The sequence below is a fragment of the Erythrolamprus reginae genome, chromosome 2, assembly GCF_031021105.1.
Source record: "Erythrolamprus reginae isolate rEryReg1 chromosome 2, rEryReg1.hap1, whole genome shotgun sequence".
NCBI classification, from domain to species: domain Eukaryota; kingdom Metazoa; phylum Chordata; class Lepidosauria; order Squamata; family Dipsadidae; genus Erythrolamprus; species Erythrolamprus reginae.
In genome coordinates, this window is record NC_091951.1 from 136,963,116 (window position 1) to 136,985,320 (window position 22,205).

The 22,205-nt window shown below is 39.3% G+C and overlaps 1 protein-coding gene and 1 long non-coding RNA gene across 3 annotated transcripts in view; one reads left to right on the forward strand and one right to left on the reverse strand.

Moving 5' to 3' along the window:
• The window catches only part of LOC139161006 (uncharacterized), a 34,874-nt gene extending 23,256 nt beyond the window's left edge, over positions 1-11,618 (forward strand). Inside the window, exons 2-3 of the long non-coding RNA XR_011558054.1 lie at positions 8,950-9,051; positions 11,024-11,618. This is a non-coding gene — a long non-coding RNA (uncharacterized lncRNA). The remainder of the gene's footprint in view (positions 1-8,949; positions 9,052-11,023) is intronic.
• The window catches only part of LOC139161001 (CD209 antigen-like protein C), a 33,459-nt gene extending 11,254 nt beyond the window's left edge, over positions 1-22,205 (reverse strand). Inside the window, exons 1-5 of one of the 2 annotated variants that reach the window (XM_070739549.1) lie at positions 22,104-22,205; positions 11,596-11,637; positions 7,062-7,151; positions 4,950-5,075; positions 1,201-1,263 (exon numbers count right to left, since the gene is read on the reverse strand). In XM_070739549.1, the coding sequence (XP_070595650.1) occupies positions 1,201-1,263; positions 4,950-5,075; positions 7,062-7,151; positions 11,596-11,637; positions 22,104-22,167 (385 nt within the window). In that variant the 5' untranslated portion in view covers positions 22,168-22,205. Of the gene's footprint in view, positions 1-1,200; positions 1,264-4,949; positions 5,076-7,061; positions 7,152-11,595; positions 11,638-19,365; positions 19,613-22,103 lie in introns of those variants that run through there. The other variant, XM_070739550.1, reaches the window with a different exon arrangement.

A 22,205-nucleotide genomic window follows, 5' to 3' on the forward strand; every position in this document is an offset into this window, starting at 1 on the left:
GAAGAACTAATCTAAAGATCAAACAAAATAGGAAAGATTATACTGTAAAGTAGATATGTCAAAATCCAAGATTTTAGTTTAGAATCTAGTTTAGAACATACAGTGATACCTCGTCTTATGAACTTAATTGATTCCGGGATGAGGTTTGTAAGGTGAAAAGTTTGTAGGACGAAACAATGTTTCTCATAGGAATCAATGGAGAAGCGATTAATGGTGCAGCCGAAGCGCCCAATTTTGTGCTGCTGGGATTCCCCTGAGGCTCCCCTCCATGGAAAACCCCACCTCCGGACTTCCGTGTTTTTGAGATGCTGCAGGGGAATCCCAGCAGTGCAAAAATGGGTGCTTCGCTGGCAACGGAAGTCCGGAGATGGAGTTTTCCAGCCAGGGGAGCCTCAGCGAAATTACAGTATCACAAAAACACAGAAGTCCTCAAAACCCCACCTCCAGACTTCCGTTGCCAGCGAAGCACCCGTTTTTGTGCTGCTGGGATTCCCCTGCAGCATCGCAAAAACACGGAAGTCCAGAGATGGGGTTTACCATGGAGGGGAGCCTCAGGGGAATCCCAGCAGCACAAAAATGGGTGCTTCACTGGCAACAGAAGTCCAGAAGCGGGGCATCTCAGTGGCGGCAGCTTGGGTTTGTAAGGTGAAAATAGTTTGGAAGAAGAGGCAAAAAAATCTTAAACCCCAGGTTTGTATCTCGAAAAGTTTGTATGATGAGGGGTTTGTAAGATGAGGTATCACTGTATTTCCTTCTTTTTAAAAAAATCTACTACTAGAAGATGAAAGTAGATCAGTGATTATGTTGGATTATGCAAACAAACTAACTATCTCAGAACCATGGCAGAAAGAAGTTGAATATGCTTATAGAGTATAGACGGGGTGGGCTTCTGCCCAGGGGGGGGATGCAGTGGGGTAGAGAAAATGGAGTTCCACCCCAGAGCACCCAATTGGCACTGAAAGATATTGAAAGAAAATGCAGGGCATCCTGCATAAGCCACACCCACAGTGTGGTAGTAAATATTTTGGTAGCCCTTCACTGAGTATAGACCAAGAGTGTCTATAGCCCTTAGCAGTTTGGAGCCTGCAGTAGATGATATCCATTAGCAATTAAAAGTGCCATCTAGTTTGTTTTTGTGCCACTTGAAAGATAATTAAAGACACATAGTTTAAATATTTAAAGGCAAAGTACTGTACTTACTTTTTGCAAACTTCTCTGAGTAGTTTAGATTTAAGTTCTCTATCTTATTTGAAATTTCTGAGTCTGAAGAAAAAAATGAGACAAAATGTGGCATTTTTGTTTTTTATTGTAATCAAATAGATTACTTTGTTTAGAAATTGTACAATATTAAAATTATTGTTACAGATGTTAACCTAAGTCACACAATCCTACGAAAAATACAGTCCCTTTTGAAATCTGCAGGCAGGTGCCACATTCATAGCCTTATAAGCACTGAAATACCATTTTGGATCTGAAACTAAAGCACCTCCCAATTTTATTTAATACTAATGAGATTTAATCAAAATTTTATAAAAGTTATAATAAATACAACAGATTTGTTTAAGAACTTAAATTAAAGTAATGTCAGTACTGAACTTGATTAAGTTCTATTAAAATATTTGTTGTTCAGAATTTCTTTTAAATCTCTTTCAGCAACTCACCAAATTTTTATCATCAGATAATGCATTCCACAAAGATTTACATTACATAAAGTTTACTTCTTCTATATTGTATTGATAGGTATATTATAACCTTTGGTTGTAATGTTGTATTGTTCAATTTTTGAGATCTCTCTAATTCCTTGTGATCCATTAACCAGAACTTTCTGTGAATAATTGAGTCTTTGTAAGCTCATCTTTATGTCAATCTGTAATAATTTTAAAATTCCTTGTCTTCTGTTAGTTTTTTTCCTATGGCGTTTAATTTTCCTAAGCCTCGAGATCTACTCTAATTATTTAAGCTGTGCACATCCAAATTAGGCTGTAGAATTTTCAGTGAGCACTCTGACTTTACTTCATCTAATATTAAATGATTTGTTATTTTTGTGATACAAAGTGTTCTCAGCAATTTTCTCCATCCCCACAATTCAAAGGCAGTTACATTTCTTTGTTTAGTTTTTATAACGGTACAGCTTTCAGAGCCATAATTTCACCTGGAAAATCAAGGCCTTGAGAATATGAATCTTATTTGTCAGCATGGCATCTCTGTTCTTTAAAACTGTATCTAATTCTTGCATAATCTTTCTCCTGTGTAACAGATATCTCTCTACCCCAGGCTATAATTAACATCAGTATCAATTTTTCAATATAGGAAGATAAAATCTGTTAACTATCACAATTTCTACTCCAAACTATTTGCACTGGATTTTTTAAATTGAGAAATAGACTGGCTTTTGCATTATTTATTTCACTTTTTTCCAAAGATACCTTATGTTTTTCCTGCTTCTAATAATCATTCCCAAACTGAATTGTTATAATTTAATATAATGTGCCATAAGTAAACATTTTCTTGTTACTTATTAGTCATCACATAAATTCTTCACTAGCCAGATAAAGAGACTTAGTATACCCATGTTTTAAGGACTAGCAACAATTGTTTATAGCCTGCAGAGTGAAGGCGGTGACCTCCGGAGCCGCCTTCTACTGCACGAATCCCAGCGGCCAATAAGGTCCCACAGAGTTGGCCTTCTCCGGGTCCCGTTGACCAAACAATGTCGTTTGGCGGGCCCCAGGGGAAGAGCCTTCTCTCTGGTGGCCCCGGCCCTCTGGAATCAACTCCCCCCGGAGATTAGAACGGCCCCCACCCTCCTTGTCTTTCGCAAATTACTCAAGACCTACCTATATCGCCAGGCATGGAGGAACTGAAACACTTCCCCAAGGCTTTTATATTTTATGTATTGGTATGTATGTGTCGCATGGTTTTTAATTACTGGAGTTTTAAATACTGTATCTTTTTTTAAAATATTAGATTTGTTGCAATGTTATATTGTTTTTTATTATGTTATGAGCTGCCCCGAGTCTTCGGAGAGGGGCGGCACACAAATCTAATTAAATAAATAAATAAATAAAATAAGTCTCTGCTTAATTAATATTAAAATTTGACACCTTTTCCCCTCCTCAGTTCCGACTATGCTGCCTCATATTCAGGGAAGGAGAAGTGTTCTCCTTGAAGGCAGAAATAAAGAATATTGGGAGTGTACGTATTATACCTACATGTTGAGTATTATACAGGCATATATAGCATGTATGTATGTGTGAAGAGCCTGTAGGGTCGCCCAAGTTTCCAGGAAAACATCCAGATATCCAGTTAAAATGAGCAGGCCATCTTGATTGGGAACAATATTGGAAATTGTGGGAGAAAGATAATCACTTTAGTAATGAGAAAAATATTTTATACTGTGCAGGAGATGTCAGTGATAAACCAATCCTATAACTAACCAAGAAAAAATGGATGTTATTTGTTGTGGTTAGCTCTGGCCCAGCTCCTGCCCCAAGGACTGTGGATGTGGGGGAGACATCCACATGCTGCAGGCCTGTTTTGCCCCCCCCGGTGGAATCTGCTGATGACGGCTCCTCTGACCAAGAAGACATGAGTGACAGGGAGGAGGAGAGTGTGGCAGACAGCTCAGAAGGAGATCAATTATCTCTCTCCTTGGATTCGGAACAGGAGTTAATGATACAGCCACGCATCAGAGAGCGATGCATAGGCAACAACAACTGAGAGATTATTATCAAAGAAAATGAGGCCACCTGTGGTTGGGTGGGGCTGTGGTAATTAGTGAGGCTGCTATAAAGAGCAGCCTGTGGGTTTGGCCATTGTGGAGGATTATCTGATCGTGTTTCGTGACTGCTTTACTGACTTTGACCTTTTGTGTGCTGATTTTTCCCCGTTTTGAAAGTAAGCCAGGGCAAAGTGTGTTTCACTTTGTGAAAAAAGAAGGACTGTGAATTGCCTCACAGCTGCAAGCTAAGTATCACAGAACTGATAAGGGACTTGTACAAATTACCAGTTTGTTTGGAGACAAGTGCTCTTTGCTATACCAAAAGAGGGCTTGGTTTAAGTGAATTTTCATTATAAAAAACATTGTTTTGAATTTTCAAACGTGTGTCTGAAATTGTATCTGTGCATTTTTGAGAGGATTCTACCAGAGAGCTCGACAGAACATTATTATTATTATTATTATTATTATTATTATTATTATTAATTAGATTTGTATGCCGCACCTTTCCGAGGATTCGTAAATGTAATAGTGGACCTGCAACTTCCCAAATGATGAACTGACTGAGAAATCTGGGGGGGAAATGGCCGATATTAAGTGACTTGAATGGATGGAATACTTCTTACTGACTGGGAAGAGAGCATATTTGCCAGTAAAAAAGTACTGTACATGGCTCAAAAAAATAAAGGGAACACTTAACACAATATAACTCCAAGTAAATCAAAATTCTGTGAAATCAAACTGTCCACTTAGGAAGCAACACTGATTGACAGTCAATTCCACAAGTTGTGCAAATTCAACTTTGTACAGAACAAAGTATTCAATGAAAATATTTCATTCATTCAGATCTAGGATGTGTTCCCTTTTTTATTTATTTTCGAGCAGTATATTTGTTTTTCCTCCAATTGAAAAACCAATGAACCATTTTGAAAATCTACATCTTTAATCAAGTATTTTAAAAACAGTTGACAGAGTTAAAGCCGGGGAATGAGTAGGTTAAAGTCAAGAATCAGTCACTAGCAGCACTTTTCAGCAACAAACCTGGTTAAGAGACCACCTGGCTGCCTGGGTATAAACATTTTATATCTGTTCCTGTTGAGGCGATCCAAAGGTCAATGCATAAATGTACATTTATGGTAGCTCACTATTCAAGGAATTCTTCACTGTTAACAAGTTCTCAGTTCTCATCCTTAGAATTCTAACAATACTATTGATTCCGTGAATCACTTACATTTCTCCAGGGCCAAGAAAAATAAAATAATCCATGTTACAAAACCTATGGCTACTAGGACATAAAGAATGGATATGTGAAACTTTCTGGGGTTATTCTTTTTTGCAGGTTTACAGATGGGAGGATCTGTGGAAGAGAAGATTAATGATAAGGTTTACTTCATTTTACACCAATTAATTTTATGGAGCACAAACATGTAAATTTATATGGACAAGCTTGTGTTCATAACCTGAAATGGGACATGTTTCTTGAACTAAATAAAAGGTTGGCTTTCTTTAGTAGAAGCAAAATATTTTTTTAAATCTTTTACATTTGAAACTGATTCATAAAGGGATAAAGCTAAAATAGACATTCGTAGACACTCTACAAAAGAAGACTATAGATTTTCCAGAAAGGCATGAAGATTTAAACTTAGATAGAGGCAGTGCAGAGCTATAGAAGCTACAGTAATATTTGTCTGATTTTTATACAGGTGCTAGTAGTTAAAGGAGAAAGAAATCCTTCGGATTTTCAATAATGATGAAAATTCTGTAAGATGGTATCATGGATTAGAATTCCTCCTTTGAAAAATGGTACAATGGTACCTCGTGATACGAACCCCTCGTGATACGAACCCGGGGTTCGGAAATTTTTTGGGTCTTCTTACGAACTTTTTTCGGCTTACGAACCCACCGCAGATTGCAAAATGGCGCTCCGCTGGGCGCTGCCGCCCAGCTGTCACCTTTTAAAACAGCCAGGGGGCTTCTCGGCGTTCTCCCGAACACCAAACCTGGAAGTTCGGTTTCAGGTTCCGGAGGCCGTCGAGAAGCGCCCAGCTGTTTCAGAAGGTTACAGCCGGGCGGCATTTTCAGCCGATCTGGAGGCTGGAAAAGAGGTGGGGAATCCCAATAGGGAATTCCATGGGCGGAGCTTTGACGTCACGAAGACGTCCGACCGAAAAGTTCGGGTTTGGGTTCGGGTGAACGCCGAGAAGCCCCCCGGCTGTTTTAAAAGGTGACAGCCGGGTGGCGGCGGCCAGCAGAGCGCCATTTTGCGATTTTTTTTTCTTTTTGCATGGATTAATCGCTTTTACATTGTTTTCTATGGGAAACAATGTTTCGTCTTATGAACTTTTCGCCTTACGAACCTACTTCCGGAACCAATTAGGTTCGTAAGACGAGGTATTACTGTATTTGTTACAAGCCTCAGTATTCCTCCAAATTACCTTTCTCTTCAAATCAGAAGTGTTATAGAGCTCTAAAAGTAATTGTTATCAGTAGCTATTTAGGTATATCTAAATCATTCTGAAAACTCTACAGCAGTGGTTTCCAACCTTTTTTTGCCCATGCCCCACTACGTATCTCTGGAATCCTGATGCTCCACCCCATGACATATAGTTCTTACTATTCAAAAAGTGAACTACTCACATAGAGGAAGCCTAAAAGGCCATTAATTTGGTTTAAACAAGGTTCCATTTGCCCTCCTCAAAAATCAAATTGCCCCCCTGTGGTGTGTGTGCTCCACGTTGGGAACCAGGGCTCTACAGCAGGGGTCCCCAACCACCGGGCCGCGGACCAGTACCGGGCCGCGGGGCATGTTGCACCGGTCCGTGGAGTCAGCAGCTGCCGGCTCTCATGCCGCCACCCCCTCCCTCCAGCGCTTCGCCTCCCGCCGGGCAAGAGGCCTCGGGAGGCAGGTTCTTCCGGCCACAGGACGATGGATGGGACAGAGGGGCGGGAAGGACCGAGAGGCTCAAGCCTCTTTTGGCTGTTGCCGCGGGGCGCTTTTGCGTTTTTGGCTGGGGGGAGGCAGGAGGGCCAGCCTGACCCCCTCTCTCCAGCGCTTAGCTCCCGCTGGGCAAGAGGGCTTGGGAGGCAGGTTCTGCCGGCCACAGGACGATGGCGGGAAACAGGGGCGGGGAGGACCAGCACCCCCATGTTTAATCCCGCCCCCAACCACGCCCCTTTCCACCCCAACTGGGCCATAGAAAAATTGTCTTGCTGAAACTGGTCCCTGGTGAAAAAAACGTTGGGGACTACTGCTCTACAATAAAGTATTTCACCTCAAAAGCTTACTAAATAAAATCCTCCTTTCTTCAACAAATATAACTGGCTACACTTAAAGAGACAATACCTTCTTTCTTTTCCATTCCTTTTACAGGTACAGATATTGTTACAGCACTACCATCATCATAATCACCATCATCCAAATGACTGGGTGAATCTAAACAGAAAAAAGAGTTGATTAACTATTAAGTTTTCTAAGTAAGGTACAAAGCACTTCACACCCAATCCAATATGATTTCATTGATCGTAAATCTATTAGCAAAAGCTGGATCACCTTTAATTCCGTTTCCTGTTTTAATTAGCAAGTGCTATTGAAATTAGCAATCTAATTTTATTTAGTTGAAAAGATGTATTAGTGGTAGATATTGCTTCATTGCTTCATGTTATTTTCATCTCATTGGCAATACCGCTATTTTGGGAATACAAACTGCTATGTCTCCTCAATGTTGTTTCCACCTTGGCAGCCTAGAATCATCTTATGTTTTCTGATTTTCAACTTTCCACCCATTTCTCCACATAATTATTCTGTATGCAGTTTTGTGATTCAGTCTTCTGTCTCCTACAAAGTTTTATTCTTGGTTACATTATCTTTAAGTTATGATCCATGAATATAAATGCTACAGTAAATATCTGTAATTGAAGATATAAATCAAATAGTTGTGCAAACACCAATACAGGGTAGTTGGATGAAGCTTTATCACTGAATTTTGGATTTGGAGAAGAAAGAGTACAGTTTGCTAGCAGCACTACAATATTTCCATATTTAATGCAAAGTAAATGTAAGATGCCTCCACTGCTGTATTGGGGCCAGGGGGGGGGGGGTCACATATAGCTATTTTAGGCTACTTTGGAAGAAAAATGGTAGGTGGGGGTGGAATGTAATTTGGATTTCCAGGAGGGATGGAGCATTCCAGAAGACCAAGAGACAGTGAAGTTTAGATAGCTTGTTCTGGAGAAAGAGGGTCAAGACAGCTTGTCCCTAGAAGTTCTCAAAGTTATATTTTTGTGAGCAAGTAGTTCTTTAGTTTGGCAAGATTTCTATCTGTAGATGAGGAATAATAAAGGAAACTGCTTACAAGAAACTCTTGAGTGTCTCTCTTGGGTTTTGGGGTCTGCCAACACCTTGAGATTTGATCAGCAGTGATCCTCATAAATTTCCGGCAGAGTAATTAACTAGGCCTCGTTTATATGTCTGCTACACTATCAGTTGGGGGTCAGCAAATGTTGGAAACCTGGCCTGAGAAGTTGCTACTTTCTTCATCACACACTAATCCAAGTCATTTCTAAATAACAAAGAGAGCAAGAGATAGTGCTTATATATATAGCCGCCATTCCAAGTTCTTTCTCAGTATGAGATCTAATACTTCTGCCATCTATTCTTCATTCCCTTTGAATAGAAAAAAGAAATTTAAAAAAAATCCTGCCAAGCTAAAAGCTGTTTTTTTGCTGAGGTTCATGTCCTTCTAATCATGGCATAAAGATATCCTGCTGTTTTTAAAGGGCACATTCTCATAGCTTTATCCCATCCTATTTCAGAGTTAGCTTTAATTTGTATATATCTTTCCATTCAAATAGTGTTTCAGCTCTTCTAGATATATTTTGCTTTACAAATTATCGACTAGATTTCATTAAGCCTGCTGGTAGACACAACTCTCCAGAGCCATTCTATGTTGGGTAGCACAGGAGTCTGGTTCTTTCAAACCTTGTTCACCAGGTCTCCAATCTCATGGGTCAATTCATAGAGCCGGAGTCCTCCTGAATAAAGAACTGGATCTCTGAATCTTCTCTTGCCCCCTTGCCCAATCTTGGTAGTCTTAGATACCAGCACTGAACAAGGAATCAAATAAAGCAGAAGGGAGTTACTTGCCAGAACTATAAACTCATGGATCAAAGACCTGGAACCTAAAGAATTTATTCATCTCCTACTTCTCTTGTGCCCTTTGTCTGTTTAACAGCTGATTACCTGACTGCCAGGACTGGACAAAGTTGTTGGAAACTTCCCGCTAGGCTAAAAGGAGGGGTCAGTTGGACGCTAGGCTTGGATTCATTGCACACCTGTAAGTGGCATGAGCTTGATCTTCTGCAAGATCTATTATCAGGTTTTTCCCAGGGGACTGCAAGCAGTCTGGGGAGATTCTTGTGACATAGGTAGAAAACAATAACAATAATAGCTATTTTAGTGGCTCTGGCTGCTCACATCTGACAAAGAAGCTTTTAAATACAGATTTAACTGTCCGCTGAAAGAGCACTAAGCTCATGTCAAAAGTAACCCCCAAACAGCAGAAAGGCAGAAGGATAGTGTAATCAAGCAGAAGGAATTCCAGTAGGGTCTATGGCAACTCATCACAACCTATGCTAGTGATGGCAAACTTTTTCCTCGTGTGCCGAAAGAGTGTGGGCGTGCACTATCACACATGCGCGATTGCCCACACCCATAATTCAATGGGGAGGGCAATGCCCCCCGGAGGGTCTCTGGAAGCCGGAAACAGCCTATTTCCCAACTTCTGATGGGCCCAATAGGCTCGTGTTTCACCTTCTCCAGGCTCCAAAGGCTTCCCTGAAGCCAGGGGAGGGTAAAAACCTGCTCCACACCCCCTGGAGGGTTTCTGAAAGTCAAAAATACCCCCCCCCCGAGCGTCTGTGTGTGGGGAAAATAAGCTGGCTGGCACACACATGCATGTTGGAACTGAGCTAGGGCAGCAGCTCATGTGCCAACCGATATGGCGTTGTGTGCTACCCATGCCATAGGGTCACCATCAATGACCTATGCACAATTGCCAACTAGTTGCAGCTAGATCGCCAAAGGACGATTCACCATGGCCAACTCATCACGGGACAACTCAGTGCAGGACAAGAGTTACACTAAGATTGGAGAAATAGTGAAACAGAGCTCATTAAAGAAAGGATGCCAAAGAAGAAGGAACAAAATGAGATATGAATGCAAAAATTAAAATAATTTTTAACTATTTTAAATAAATAAATTGAATAGTTGAATTGTCCTACGGTAAGTTGTTTTGTGGCAATTTGGCTGTGGCAAGTTGACCCAATTTCAATGCGCTAAACAGTAGCTTTTTTCCAGGCTACTTTTAATTTTGAGTTTAACAATATTTCAAAACAGCTCCAAACCTGTCTTTAAAAATTGCTAAAAGACACAATTGACAGTGGAGAGATGTGGCAACTTAAACATTGGAAGTTGTGTGACAGTCAAAGTTGCTACTGGAATGAGGAAATGAGTTGCTGAAGCCAGATATTGATGACATGTCAATTAGAAGGGACTGCACTAAACTTAATGAGTCAATTGGAATTAGGATGGATTTTCATCACTTTGATATTTGTAATTTAAAGAAAGTCTTAATCTAAAGTTTGAAAATGTATTTTTCCTTTATATATAATGCTTAAAAAAATCCTAAACTTGTAAAATACATTTGAAAGTGTCTTTGAAAAGATCTATTTTAAAAGAAAGTTAAAGAAAAAGATGTACACTTAAATTAAAAAACTACATCTTTAAAAAAGATGTATACAAGAAGAAGAAAAGTTATTCTGTGAGGGTAACTTGGAGGGAGTGATCTAAATTTAATAAATTAATTGGAGTTAGTTGGAATTTTATTGGTCTGAAAGTGAATTTTAAAGTATGTTTGCTAAGAGGAAGTTTAAAAAGATGTGTTAGAATATTTTACTTTTTTAAAAGTTTTAAAATAAAATATTAATATTTTAAAATTGATGAAAAAATATTTTCTCTATCTGATGACATTGAATTTTGTTATTATAAATGGTGATAGTTTATTAAGTACAAATTGATCTGTTGAAAGAGGAGAACATATTTATGTCTTTTATTTGAATATCACTTGGATTTTGTGCTTGTGATGAAAGAAAACGAAACTTTGACTTTGGTTTTGCTGATTAGATAGATTTGCTGTTTTAGAAATGGCTACTTATACACTATTATGTAAAAGTAAAAAGTTGAGATTGAGGTACTGTACTAAAAAGAGTTGGAAGTCAACGCCTTTTTATTTCTTCCCTGGTTGAAAGCCTCCTTCAAGTCCCTCGATATTGCCACCACCTCCTGGGAAACTCTGGCACAAGATCGATCAACATGACACATGCTGATCCACCAAGGCTGCCAGACATCTGAGGATAGAAGAACAATCATAGCACAAGAAAAGCGAGCACTCTGCAAAGCCAGAGCTGTAAATGCTGCGACTATGTTGCCTACACATGTCTGCCCAACATGTGACAGAATATTTCGTGCCCGTATACGCCTTACCAGCCACCTGCGGACACATCGCGGACATCACACAACCTGTTAGATGTCAAGGTCCTCTTCGAACACGATGGACGAACATCATTTCTTTCCTGGTACCTCATATTTTCTTTCACCCTTTTTTCTTCCCTTAATTTCCTATTTTTATTTGTATTTTATACATTGATAAAATAATAAAAGTTATAGACAATTTGAAGGGACCGCATTTTCCAAAGTCATGGTAGCTTGGGTGGAGAATGGATTAAAATTGAACTGTTAATCAGGAAGAAGAGGAAACAAAGTTGAACTAATAAGCATATTCTCCAAGAATAGAGAAGTCAAAATAATCATATTAACTCACCTTCTGGGGTAACAGGAAATGATCCAGCAGACATATAAATCCCTATTGACATAAAGAAAAAAAGTCCTATTTAGTATTTGGTATTCTCTGGGGTATTGTTTTGGGCTGCCCATGTCCCGCACAACTGGTCATGGATCCAGAGAACCAGGAGATGGCCAATTCATCCCGTGCACTTGGCACCTGAGTCCAATAGTGAGGAGGGCTCAGTGCCAGGAGCTGAAAGCCAACCAGCTTGATCTGAGCGACTCAGGAGAAGAAAAGGAGCCTCTGGTTGATGCTAGGGCATGCAAGGCAGCTAGCAGGCATGACTGGCTCTGTAGGAGGAAATCTCCTCGTGAGTAGAGCTGCAGGCTAATTGGCCATGCCCTGAGGCTATTTAAGGTGTAAGAACAGTCAGTTGCTGGAGACAACATGGTTGATTCATTATAGCTAGCTTTTCCATGTTCTGACTTTCCTGCTTTCTGAACTCTGGATTATTGATCTTTGAAAATAATTAGTACCAGGCTGTCGTCCAACTTCTCTGAGTTTTGATAACTGCGGAGTTAATTGCCTGTTTACTTTGGGGGTTTGATAACAGACCAGCTCTTAAGAAGAAAAATTAACATTTTGACTTACTGAGAAAACAACCTTTCTGTTTTGTATGAACTTTCTATCATAGCCAATAAGACGATTTATTTGTAGTAAATAGGATTGTTTGCCAAAAGTGGTATGTGCGTCATTTCTAAGGGACACAACAGGTATGTGTCATGACAACACAACCAGTATGATCTATCTATCTATCTATCTATCTATCTATCTATCTATCTATCTATCTATCTATCTATCTATCTATCTAATATCTGTGTGACTGTGTGCTCATGTATGATTGTGTTTAAAATATTGAGCTAATATATTTTGTCAGAAGTCATATGATCTTTCCACATATAATTATGCACTTGGTCACCATAAAACTTTTTATTTAAGATGTGAGCTTAGGTGGATTTACTGGAGAATATATCCCATTCACATAGCAGCATTTATTCAGAACTATACAATATGAGACAAAATGTACAAAAACCCATATTGGATTGGTCATGACCTGGATCAACAAGGAGCACATTAAGTGTTGGAGTTTCTGAACATCTGGTGACAAATAGGCTACAGGACAACTGAAAGGAAAACATGTTTACATGTGCTGTCACCATAGACAGAGATGGTTAACTTGTATTAAGATATGCTTCTTTAAAACATTGCATTAGGGGAATTGTAGTTAGATTGCACACTGGGTAATTTAGTTTTATATATGACCACGTCTGTGTATTCCTATTGGCTCTGACCTGGGATGAAGAGTAATTGGAGAGAGCATTCCAGCAGGTTCTTTGTTATTCACTAAACAAGCCAGCATGTAAAAGCAACATGTAGAACAGCATGATGGCAGAGCTGGATTCTGCATAGAATCGTTAGATGGGAGCGAAAAATTCGCACTGTTGCCATTGCTAGAATGTGACAACATACCAGGTGATCGCAGTCAGATCGTGACTCCAGAAGTAGTAAGTAGTATATTTCACTTGAGGCACATAGTTAACCTTTTTCCTCCCTTGGACCCCAAAGCCAAAGTCCTGTTCTTGTTGGGAGCGGATGTCCCTGGACTTTCCTATACCTGTGAAGTGGTCAAAGGCCCAAAAGGGCAGGTAGAAGCACCAATCACCATTAGATCTGTATTTGGATGGGCTATCTTCAGAACAGTCTGTATTGATAGGCTGCAGGTCCCAAACCAGATGAATATCTCTGCAACCCCATTCTCAACAAGAGCAGAGCACCCCACTTGAAGCCATGCCAAGAACACCTCGTGATTTCAAAAAACAACCCTCTCCTAGGTGTGACAGTGTTACAGACCACAAAGAAGACATTGACTTAGCCATGTCAATAGAGGACAAACACCAGACAAGAGTAGTTTTTGACGCAAGTGCTCAGCCTCAAGGCTTTTCTTCACACACCATAGTCTACAGCGGGGAGGGTGACTTCCAAGTCCCAGTTCCTGTTCTAGATCCTGTTCCAGCTCCTGCTCCAGTTCTTGGTCCTGCTCCTGCTCCAGCTCCTGCTCCAGTTCCTTCTCCTGGTCCAGCTCCTGGTCCAGTTTCTGTTCCTGATCCAGTTCTTATTCCTGTTGAACCTGTTCTGGTTCCTTCTGAGCTTGTTCCTGTTCCTGTAGAACCTGATCCAGCTCCTTTTCCTGTGGAACATGTTCCTGTTCCTATCTCAAAACTCTGGGCACATGGGACTTGTTTTGCCAAGCTCTGTCCAGCTCAAAGACTTTCACCAAGAAGTTTTATACAAGACCAGTCACCAATTTAGTCTTGCTGAGAAGTCAGATTGAGATTCAAGACTGAACCTCAAGCTTTGCATGACTTTTATCTACCTCAGTGTTTGCATTGTTACGTTATATGCTTTGTTTACTTTAGTTAATTGGATAGTTATGCTATGTATTGTTTATCTTATGCTATGTATTGTTTATCTTATATAGTTAAGTTGCATTATTTAGCCTATATCTTTGTTTACTTCAGTTTATTAGCTAGTTAATAGTGAAATTTTACAAATTCCAGGTGGGGAGTGTGCTGTCACCATAGACAGAGATGGTTCACGTGTATTAAGACATATTTGTTTAAGTAGGAGAATTGTAGTTAGATTGCACTTTGGATAATGTAGTTTTACATGTGATCACATCTGTGTATTCCTATTGGCTCTGATCCAGGATGAGGGGTAATTGGAGAGAGCATTCTAGTGGGTTCTTTGTTATTCACTAAGCAAGCCAGCATGTAAAAGCAACATGTAGAATAGCATAAGGGAGGAGTCAGGGATGATTCAATCTCTTTTTTCCTGTACAATGGGAAAGATTACATTGCTGAAGAATTGCATCATAACCATTATTGTGTGAATGGCTGTAATAAAGTAATCTGTGATATCTCGTTGTGCTGAGTTAATACTCTGGGAGAGCCTCCTGGCTCAAACAGCATATTACCTATTGCAAGTGTACAAAGATTGAACAAAAAATAATTATTATCTGTTATTAGAAATCAGTGTCAACAAGAAGATGATATCTGAAAAGAATAAAATCCAGAATTAAAAGTAAGAAATCAGAAAGAATAGAACAGAAGCTAGTAGATCAATGATCTTTATACTATGAAATAAAGGATTCACAGAACCAAAATTGCAGAGAATAGCAGAGATCTACCAGGGCAAATAAATTAAAGATTGGCCAGAAATAGCTCAGGCTTTAGAAGGAAATGGGCTCTTGGTGGTAGAGGAAGCTATTTTCATTGCCAAACATGACACCCCTTGCCTCCTCAGAAACAACAAAGTCCTCTAAATAAAAAACAAGAGGAACTGAAACAAAGAATAACTGAGCATCTCAAACAATAGAAAAATTCAGAATAAGATTGCTTGCATTGGAGCTTGCTCCAAAGAAGCAGCTAGTACAATACTAATAATACCAATACTGTTATATCAGATAAAGACACTGGCTTCCTGCAAGTAACAAATCAATGAAGCACAGCTGCAGCTATAACTGAATACCTTAGACTGATTTTGAATGAAAAATCAACTAACAAGAAAAAAAAAAAGCCTAACAGTGCACTACCAGAATGGAGATCAGTTTAGAAAATAAGATCAGCATGCTAAGATCAGATGCAAGCAAGCCAGAACAAATGAAAGGAAGAGGAAGAACTTGAAGGCCAAAGAATGCCTAATCAAGAAATATCAGCTGGAAAGATCAAGGAAGCACTGAGAATAATAAAGCAGCGAACAATAACTAATAAAATAGCTAATAATAACTGGAAATCAAATAATATAAACCAAAGAGATTAGCAGATATGAAACTTGAATTGTACACTGTAGGCAGAATCTCAGCTTCAGTCAGATTAGTAATGTTTCTACTGGTCCATCAATTGAGAGAGTCCAATGAACTAGTTAGCACCAAACAAAGAAGAAACTGTGTAGTTCTGGCTGCAGCTGTTGGACAACCCAACAGGTTATGACCTATAAAGCCCTTCATGGCACCGGACCAGGTTACCTCAGGGACCGCCTTCTGCTGCACAAATCCCAGCGACCAGTTAGGTCCCACAGAGTGGGTCTTCTCCGGGTCCCGTCAACTAAGCAATGTCGCCTGGCGGGACCCAGGGGAAGAGCCTTCTCTGTGGTGGCCCCGGCCCTCTGGAACCAACTCCCCCCAGAGATTAGAACTGCCCCCACCCTCCTTGCCTTTCGTAAACAACTTAAAACCCACCTCTGCCGCCAGGCATGGGGGAATTGAGATCCTCTTTCCCCCTAGGCCTTTTCAATTCTATGCATGGTATGTATGTATGTATGTTTGGTTTTTATATTAATGGTTTTTAAATCATTTCTAATATCAAATTACTATTGTGCACTGTTTATTGTCGCTGTTAGCCGCCCTGAGTCTCCGGAGAGGGGCGGCATACAAATCCAATAAATAAATAAATAAACCCAAAGAAATACAAGTATACAGCTTGGCTAAAAGAGGTGAACAAGACAGAAATGATAAAGAAAAGTGCAAGGAAGATGAAATATTGGTCAGCCTCAGGTGAAGATGAACTGCACGATTTTTGGTTCTGACATCTGATTATCCTCCACCCTCTCACTGCATGAGCAATTTATCAGCATACTGCAAGAAGGTTAAACTGAAGATTGGTTAACATCTGGCAAAACCTGATAATGAAAAATCCAGCAAAAGGTCAATTAACCTGCTTACTAATAATTTTCAAATTGCTAACTGATGTTGTATCTGATGCAATCCAACAGCATCTAATTAATTAATCCAATTAATTAATTAATTAAGTTTGTCAGGCATGTACAAGATAGCAGGTATAAATATGAACATGGATATGAACGAAGGAAATGAATACAAATAAAAGGGGACAATAAGACAGGGACGGTAGGCAAAATGGTGCATTTATGCACACACACACCCTTTACCGACCTCTTAGGGATGGGGTGAGGTCCATGGTAGACATTTTAAGGTTGAAGGTATGAGGGTGTGAGGATGCAACAACGGAGTTGGATAGAGCTTTGTGTTCTTTGTACTTTGTGCCTAAGCAGAAAGGAAACTGCCCAAACAGCCAAAGAACAAAACATCATCTCCTAACGCACAAAATGATTTTGGAAAACAGCAAGAGAAAAATGACCAGCTTGAATGTAGCCTGGATTAATTATAATAAGGCATTCAACTCCTGGCCACATGATTAGATAGTTGAGTATCTAGAAATACCAGGTATCAGTAGAAACATCAGAAACTCTGTGCAATGATCAACGGCACAATCAAAGACACAGTTGCTGGTCAATGATGATGGGAAAGGTTAATATCAAGAGAAGAACCTTTCAGGGAGACTCACTACCACTACTACTGTTTGTTATTGCATTGATTCTTGTGCTGTCAGCAATACTGAACAAGTCAGGTCATGGCTATCAAACATTAAAAACATCTTGCCATCTATTTCATCTCCTTACAAGGAAAATCTGAAGCTTTATAGAAAACCACTATCTGACATATGTCAGTCATCGGGTCATGGTTGTCCCAAAGGTTCTTTTTCAAAAAGTGTCCCCTCAAAAGATTTTGGTGCATTTTTGCTTCCTGTGCACGCGTGGAAGCAAAATTGCATGAGGGATGTGCGCACAGGCACACGTGGGGAAAGGCCTGAATCAGAAGGATGTGTGCATAGCGGACTGGTATGCGCACCTGACGCTGTCTTTCACCATATTTGTTTGGAAGTATGGGCATACCAGAAAGGCACCAATTTGGCACATAGGGCTTGGGGATGGGAGGGAGTTCTGTTCCAGTGTAAGGTAAACCCAGAAAATAATGTTATTTATTAGGGGACATATATCTGGATTTATGTACTGCTCAAAAACATAAAGGCAACGCTCAAAGAACACATCCTAGGTCTGAATGAATGAAATATTCGCATTGAATACTTTGTTCTTTACAAAGTTGAATGTGCACAACAGCAGGTGAAATTGATGGTCAGTCAGTGTTGCTTCCTACGTGGACAGTTTGATTGATTGATTGATTTTTATTTATTTGTTTTGTCCAATACACAATCATACACAATAATAATAGAGGATATATACGAGTAGAATATATCAAAGAGAGTATAGAAGATAAATATAGGAGTAAAATATAATGAGCGAATAGCAGAAAATATAAGAGATAAAAGAGATACAAGAGATGGAAGAGATATAATGGATAGAAGAGATAGAAGAGAAGATATAGGAGATATAGGATAGACTATAGGACAGGGGACAGTAGGCACTCTGGTGCACTTATGTACGCCCCTTTCATTCACAGAAGTTTGATTTACTTGGAGTTATATTGTGTTGTTTAAGTGTTCCCTTTATTTTTTTGAGCACTGTATTATACTGCAATACCCTTACCCAAATTTGTTCTTTCCAACTGTGCCAGAATTAAACTCAAAGGGACCAGATATGTTTTTTCTCCTAAACTTATTTTCTTTCTGTTTAAAAAGGTCAAAGGAATATTGTAATACTGTAATGTGTTTGTCCCCACAATATGCACCATTTTTTTTAAAAAAAAAGATTGCAAATCTGTCCAGCAATGAATGGAACATGAATGCAACAACTACCAACATTTTTTTTCCAGGTACCGGTATATTAATTTAAGGTACCTGTATTAAAAGAAAAACAAACAACAAAACAAATATTTTCCTTTGATAAAAACATTTCAAATACTCAAATTTTGAAATTCTCAAAAACCATCAGAATTTTCTGTCTCTCAATTCTATTTCTCAATAAAGTTTATGATATTTATCTTTATAATTAGAAAAAACATTTCATGGTGGCTGACCATTCCAGCATTCTGCATGGTACAGCTCATTTCTTTCTTTTTAAATGATACTGTTAACTCTCAGAACTCTATAATGGCAGACACTCCATCTGTAGTGGGAATGCACAAAATTGAATGCCATCAATGGACAAACCAGCCATGCTCCATTGGAGTATGGATTGTGGGGTGCTGTTGCTGTTCACTTGGCTTGGCTTTTGTTCACTTGAATTTCCCTCCTAAAATGCTAGTGTAGGATTTGAGGCAGACTGTAGATCTGCTTTGCTTTGGACAAGGACTTACAGTCCTGCCTCTTCTTTGTGCCCATCTATTTGTAAATAAGCCGTTATTTATTTCACATATTTCCCCATCATAATTTAGAAAGACTCTTTGTGGCTGGCATAGAGTAGGTCATATAGTTAAAACATCCACAGTACAATCTAAAAAACTCAGATTCATAAATAAGAGACAAAAACAATAAACGATGTAAGCAAAATCTCAGTAATTACCAGGAAAATAGAAAATAAAAATGGCAAATTCCTTAGATCCTCAGTATTTTCTCTTTGCAAAGCTTAGTAAGTAACTTTGAGATAGCTGACCATTTGTAAAATTTGGGTGGGGTGGCAATATAGATCTTCAGTATTTTCTCTTTGCAAAGCTTAGTAAGTAACTTTGAGATAGTTGACCATTTGTAAAATTTGGGTGGGGTGGCAATATAGCTTCTGCGTCAATGCATTACAATCCTTATTCTCTTAGAAGTTCTACTCCTGGAAGATGCACTGGTGTAGTTACATCTAAAGATATATCCATAGGATCTGTCACAGACTATGGTCATGTTTCAAATACATATTGACACAATCTGGCTGGTATTCATCTTACATGAAAGGAGAAGCTACGAATTTTAGTGATTACAAGCAAGAGCTAATAACCTGATCACTTACCTGAAATAGAAATGCCTTAGCGAGTGAAAGAAAATAATAATTTCTTTGGAGAAGAAAGAAGATAAACTACTTCATCCTCAGACAAGAAAGAAAACCACAACTTGGAAATTTCATAAATATTTTGCTTAGTTCTACAGTACGTCTGGCATTCCCCTTATGCAGCTCAAGCGTTGCTTCCAATGGTAAACCGTGTCCTTCCTCTTTGCAAAGGAGGATTAATGAGCTTTTAACGCTGAGCGTCCTTGGGTTAAGGGATGAAAGAGTGAAGTTAAGCAGTCATGGGGCAGGATGCCTTTTTATGGCCCTGGAGTGCCATTTCTTGTGTAATATTGTGGTTTTCCAAGCAACAGAGCAAATACTTAGGAAAAACCTGTCAATGTTGTAACTGCTACTGAGATCGCGACTGTACAATCCTGAAATCCCAGCCACCTACCTGATAGTGGGAAACGGTGGGAAATCATGTTTTATTTATTTATTTATTTAGTCCAATACACAATGAGGGTTTTAGTGGGTATATATCAATATACACATACAGTGGTACCTCGAGATACGAGTTTAATTCGTTCCGGACCTGGGCTCTTAAGTCGAGCAGCTCTTATCTCGAACGACTTTTCCCCATAGGAATTAATGTAAATAATTTTAATTGGTTCCAGCCCTCAAAAAACTCACAAAGTTAGTCTAAATTATGCAGAAAGACATGTTTTTAATGAAGAAATGTACATGTACATATAAATGAATAATGAAGTTTCTTTCACTTAACTTGTAAACTTTCTTAAACTTTTAAATTTACATACGTTCAACTTCTCTGCCACCCAATCCTGTAGGACAGAGGTCCCCAACCCTTTTTGCACCAGGGACCGGCTTTAAGCGATCAAGAGAGGAATGGGTGAATGAATGGACGGAGGGTGGGAAGGAAGGAAGGAAAGAGGGAAGGGAGAGGAACAGAGGAAGGAAGCAAGGAAACTTATGAAAGGGGAGAGTAAGAGAGGAATGAGTGAAGGGAGGGAGGGAGGGAAGAAGGTGGGAAGGAGAAAGAAAAGAAGAAATAGAGGAAGGGAAGGTAAAAGAGAGAAAGAAAAAGAGCAAGAAAGAAAGCTGCAAGCACCCCCCCGAGCCCCCCAGGCCGGCTGCAACCTTTTAAAACACGCGCGCCGCTTCGCAGCTGTCTCCTGAAGCCGAACGCGGAAGTTAGCGTTTGGCTTCAGGAGACAGCTCCTTGGCGCTTGTATCTCGAATTTGGGCTTGTAAGTAGAACAAAAATATCTCTCCCCTCCCAGCTCTTATCTCGAGTTGCTCTTAAGTAGAGCAGCTCTTATGTCGGGGTTCCACTGTAGTAAAATACATGATGAAGGTTATAGAGGAGATACTCATAGTAAAAAATATCTAAGAAATAATAGAAAAGAAGATATAGTAATAGAACATATCAATGAAATAATAGAAGACGAGATATAGGAATAGAAGAAAGATATAGGAGATATAGGAGAGCAATAGGACAGGGACGGAAGGCACTCTAGTGCACTTGTATTTGCCCCTTACTGACTTCTTAGGAATCTGGATAGGTCAACCGTAGATAATCTAAGGGTAAAGTGTTGGGGGTTTGGGGATGACACTATGGAGTCCGGTAATGAGTTCCACGCTTCGACAATATCAATAATACCCATCAGGTGTGACAAAGTTATCTGAGGCAAACTGAAACAAGCATACATGCTTTTATTTTCAGAATTAGATCTAGTGACATGCCACACCAATACTCATGTAACGCTAGCACAACTGTCCTTTTAAGAAAGAAAAGTAATATTTTTTTACTTTGTTTTATTTGTATCTATTTTATGTTGTAAGCCACCATGAGTCTCCAGAGAAGCGCGGCCTAGAAACTGAAATAATAAACAAACAAACAAATAATCTCCGATAAAATTAGATAGGTATTTTGCTTCCTGAAACCAGGATGGACCTCTATTAGAAAAGACACTGAGCAACTTTTTTATGAATCTTAAAGGATAGAAAATGATAAAGAAATACTGTATATAGGTTGGGTTTACATACAAGTGTTGGTTTGGTGTATTGGTAAAGATGCTGTCTAGAAATTAGAGATTGTGAGTTTCGAGTTCTGCCTTCAGCATGAAAGGTGGCTAGGGGACTTTGGGTCAATCTCTCTCTATCCAACCCATCTCAGAGAGTTGTTGTGGGCAAAATAAGAGGCAGAAGCAGTATTAAACATGTTGCCTTTAAGTTACTTATAATTAATAGGCAGGATAAAAATCTACGGTAATTAATAAATAAGTTGCTTAACAAGCTACACAGACTAGCAGTCTGAAGTTCAATCAATTCATACAGCATGTGACAACATTTTGCAATTTTATTGCATAATAATTCAAGATGGCTGGAAACAAGAAACTTTTAAGTAGTTTGTTTTCTGCAAAATTGTATATCCTGTTTCATGGTCCTCAATAGGTTTATCCATTATTAAAAAGGGACTAGGAAACATTTATCTGTCAAAGCATGATAAGGGATCGTCACAATTTAGAATATATTTCCATTTTTGTAATGTCACAAGAAGCTATTCTGGCGCACGACAGGACCTTTTATTTTGATATGCATTCTAGTGTGAATAGTCCTCATCAGATTTCACCAGTCTTACCACATATACAAGATGCAGCTGATCTGGCATCCTACTTGTGGTAGGAATGCACCACCCCTAGCTTTCCCTTCCAGTCCTATCGGGTTCAGGTTGGTCCTACCTGTTGTCTGTGTGTTTGGCAGTGAAGGTACTGGCCGCCTCGCATGTTGATTCCTTGAATCCATTCCTCCTGGCTGTGTGAATGTTAATCAAGAAACTTGTT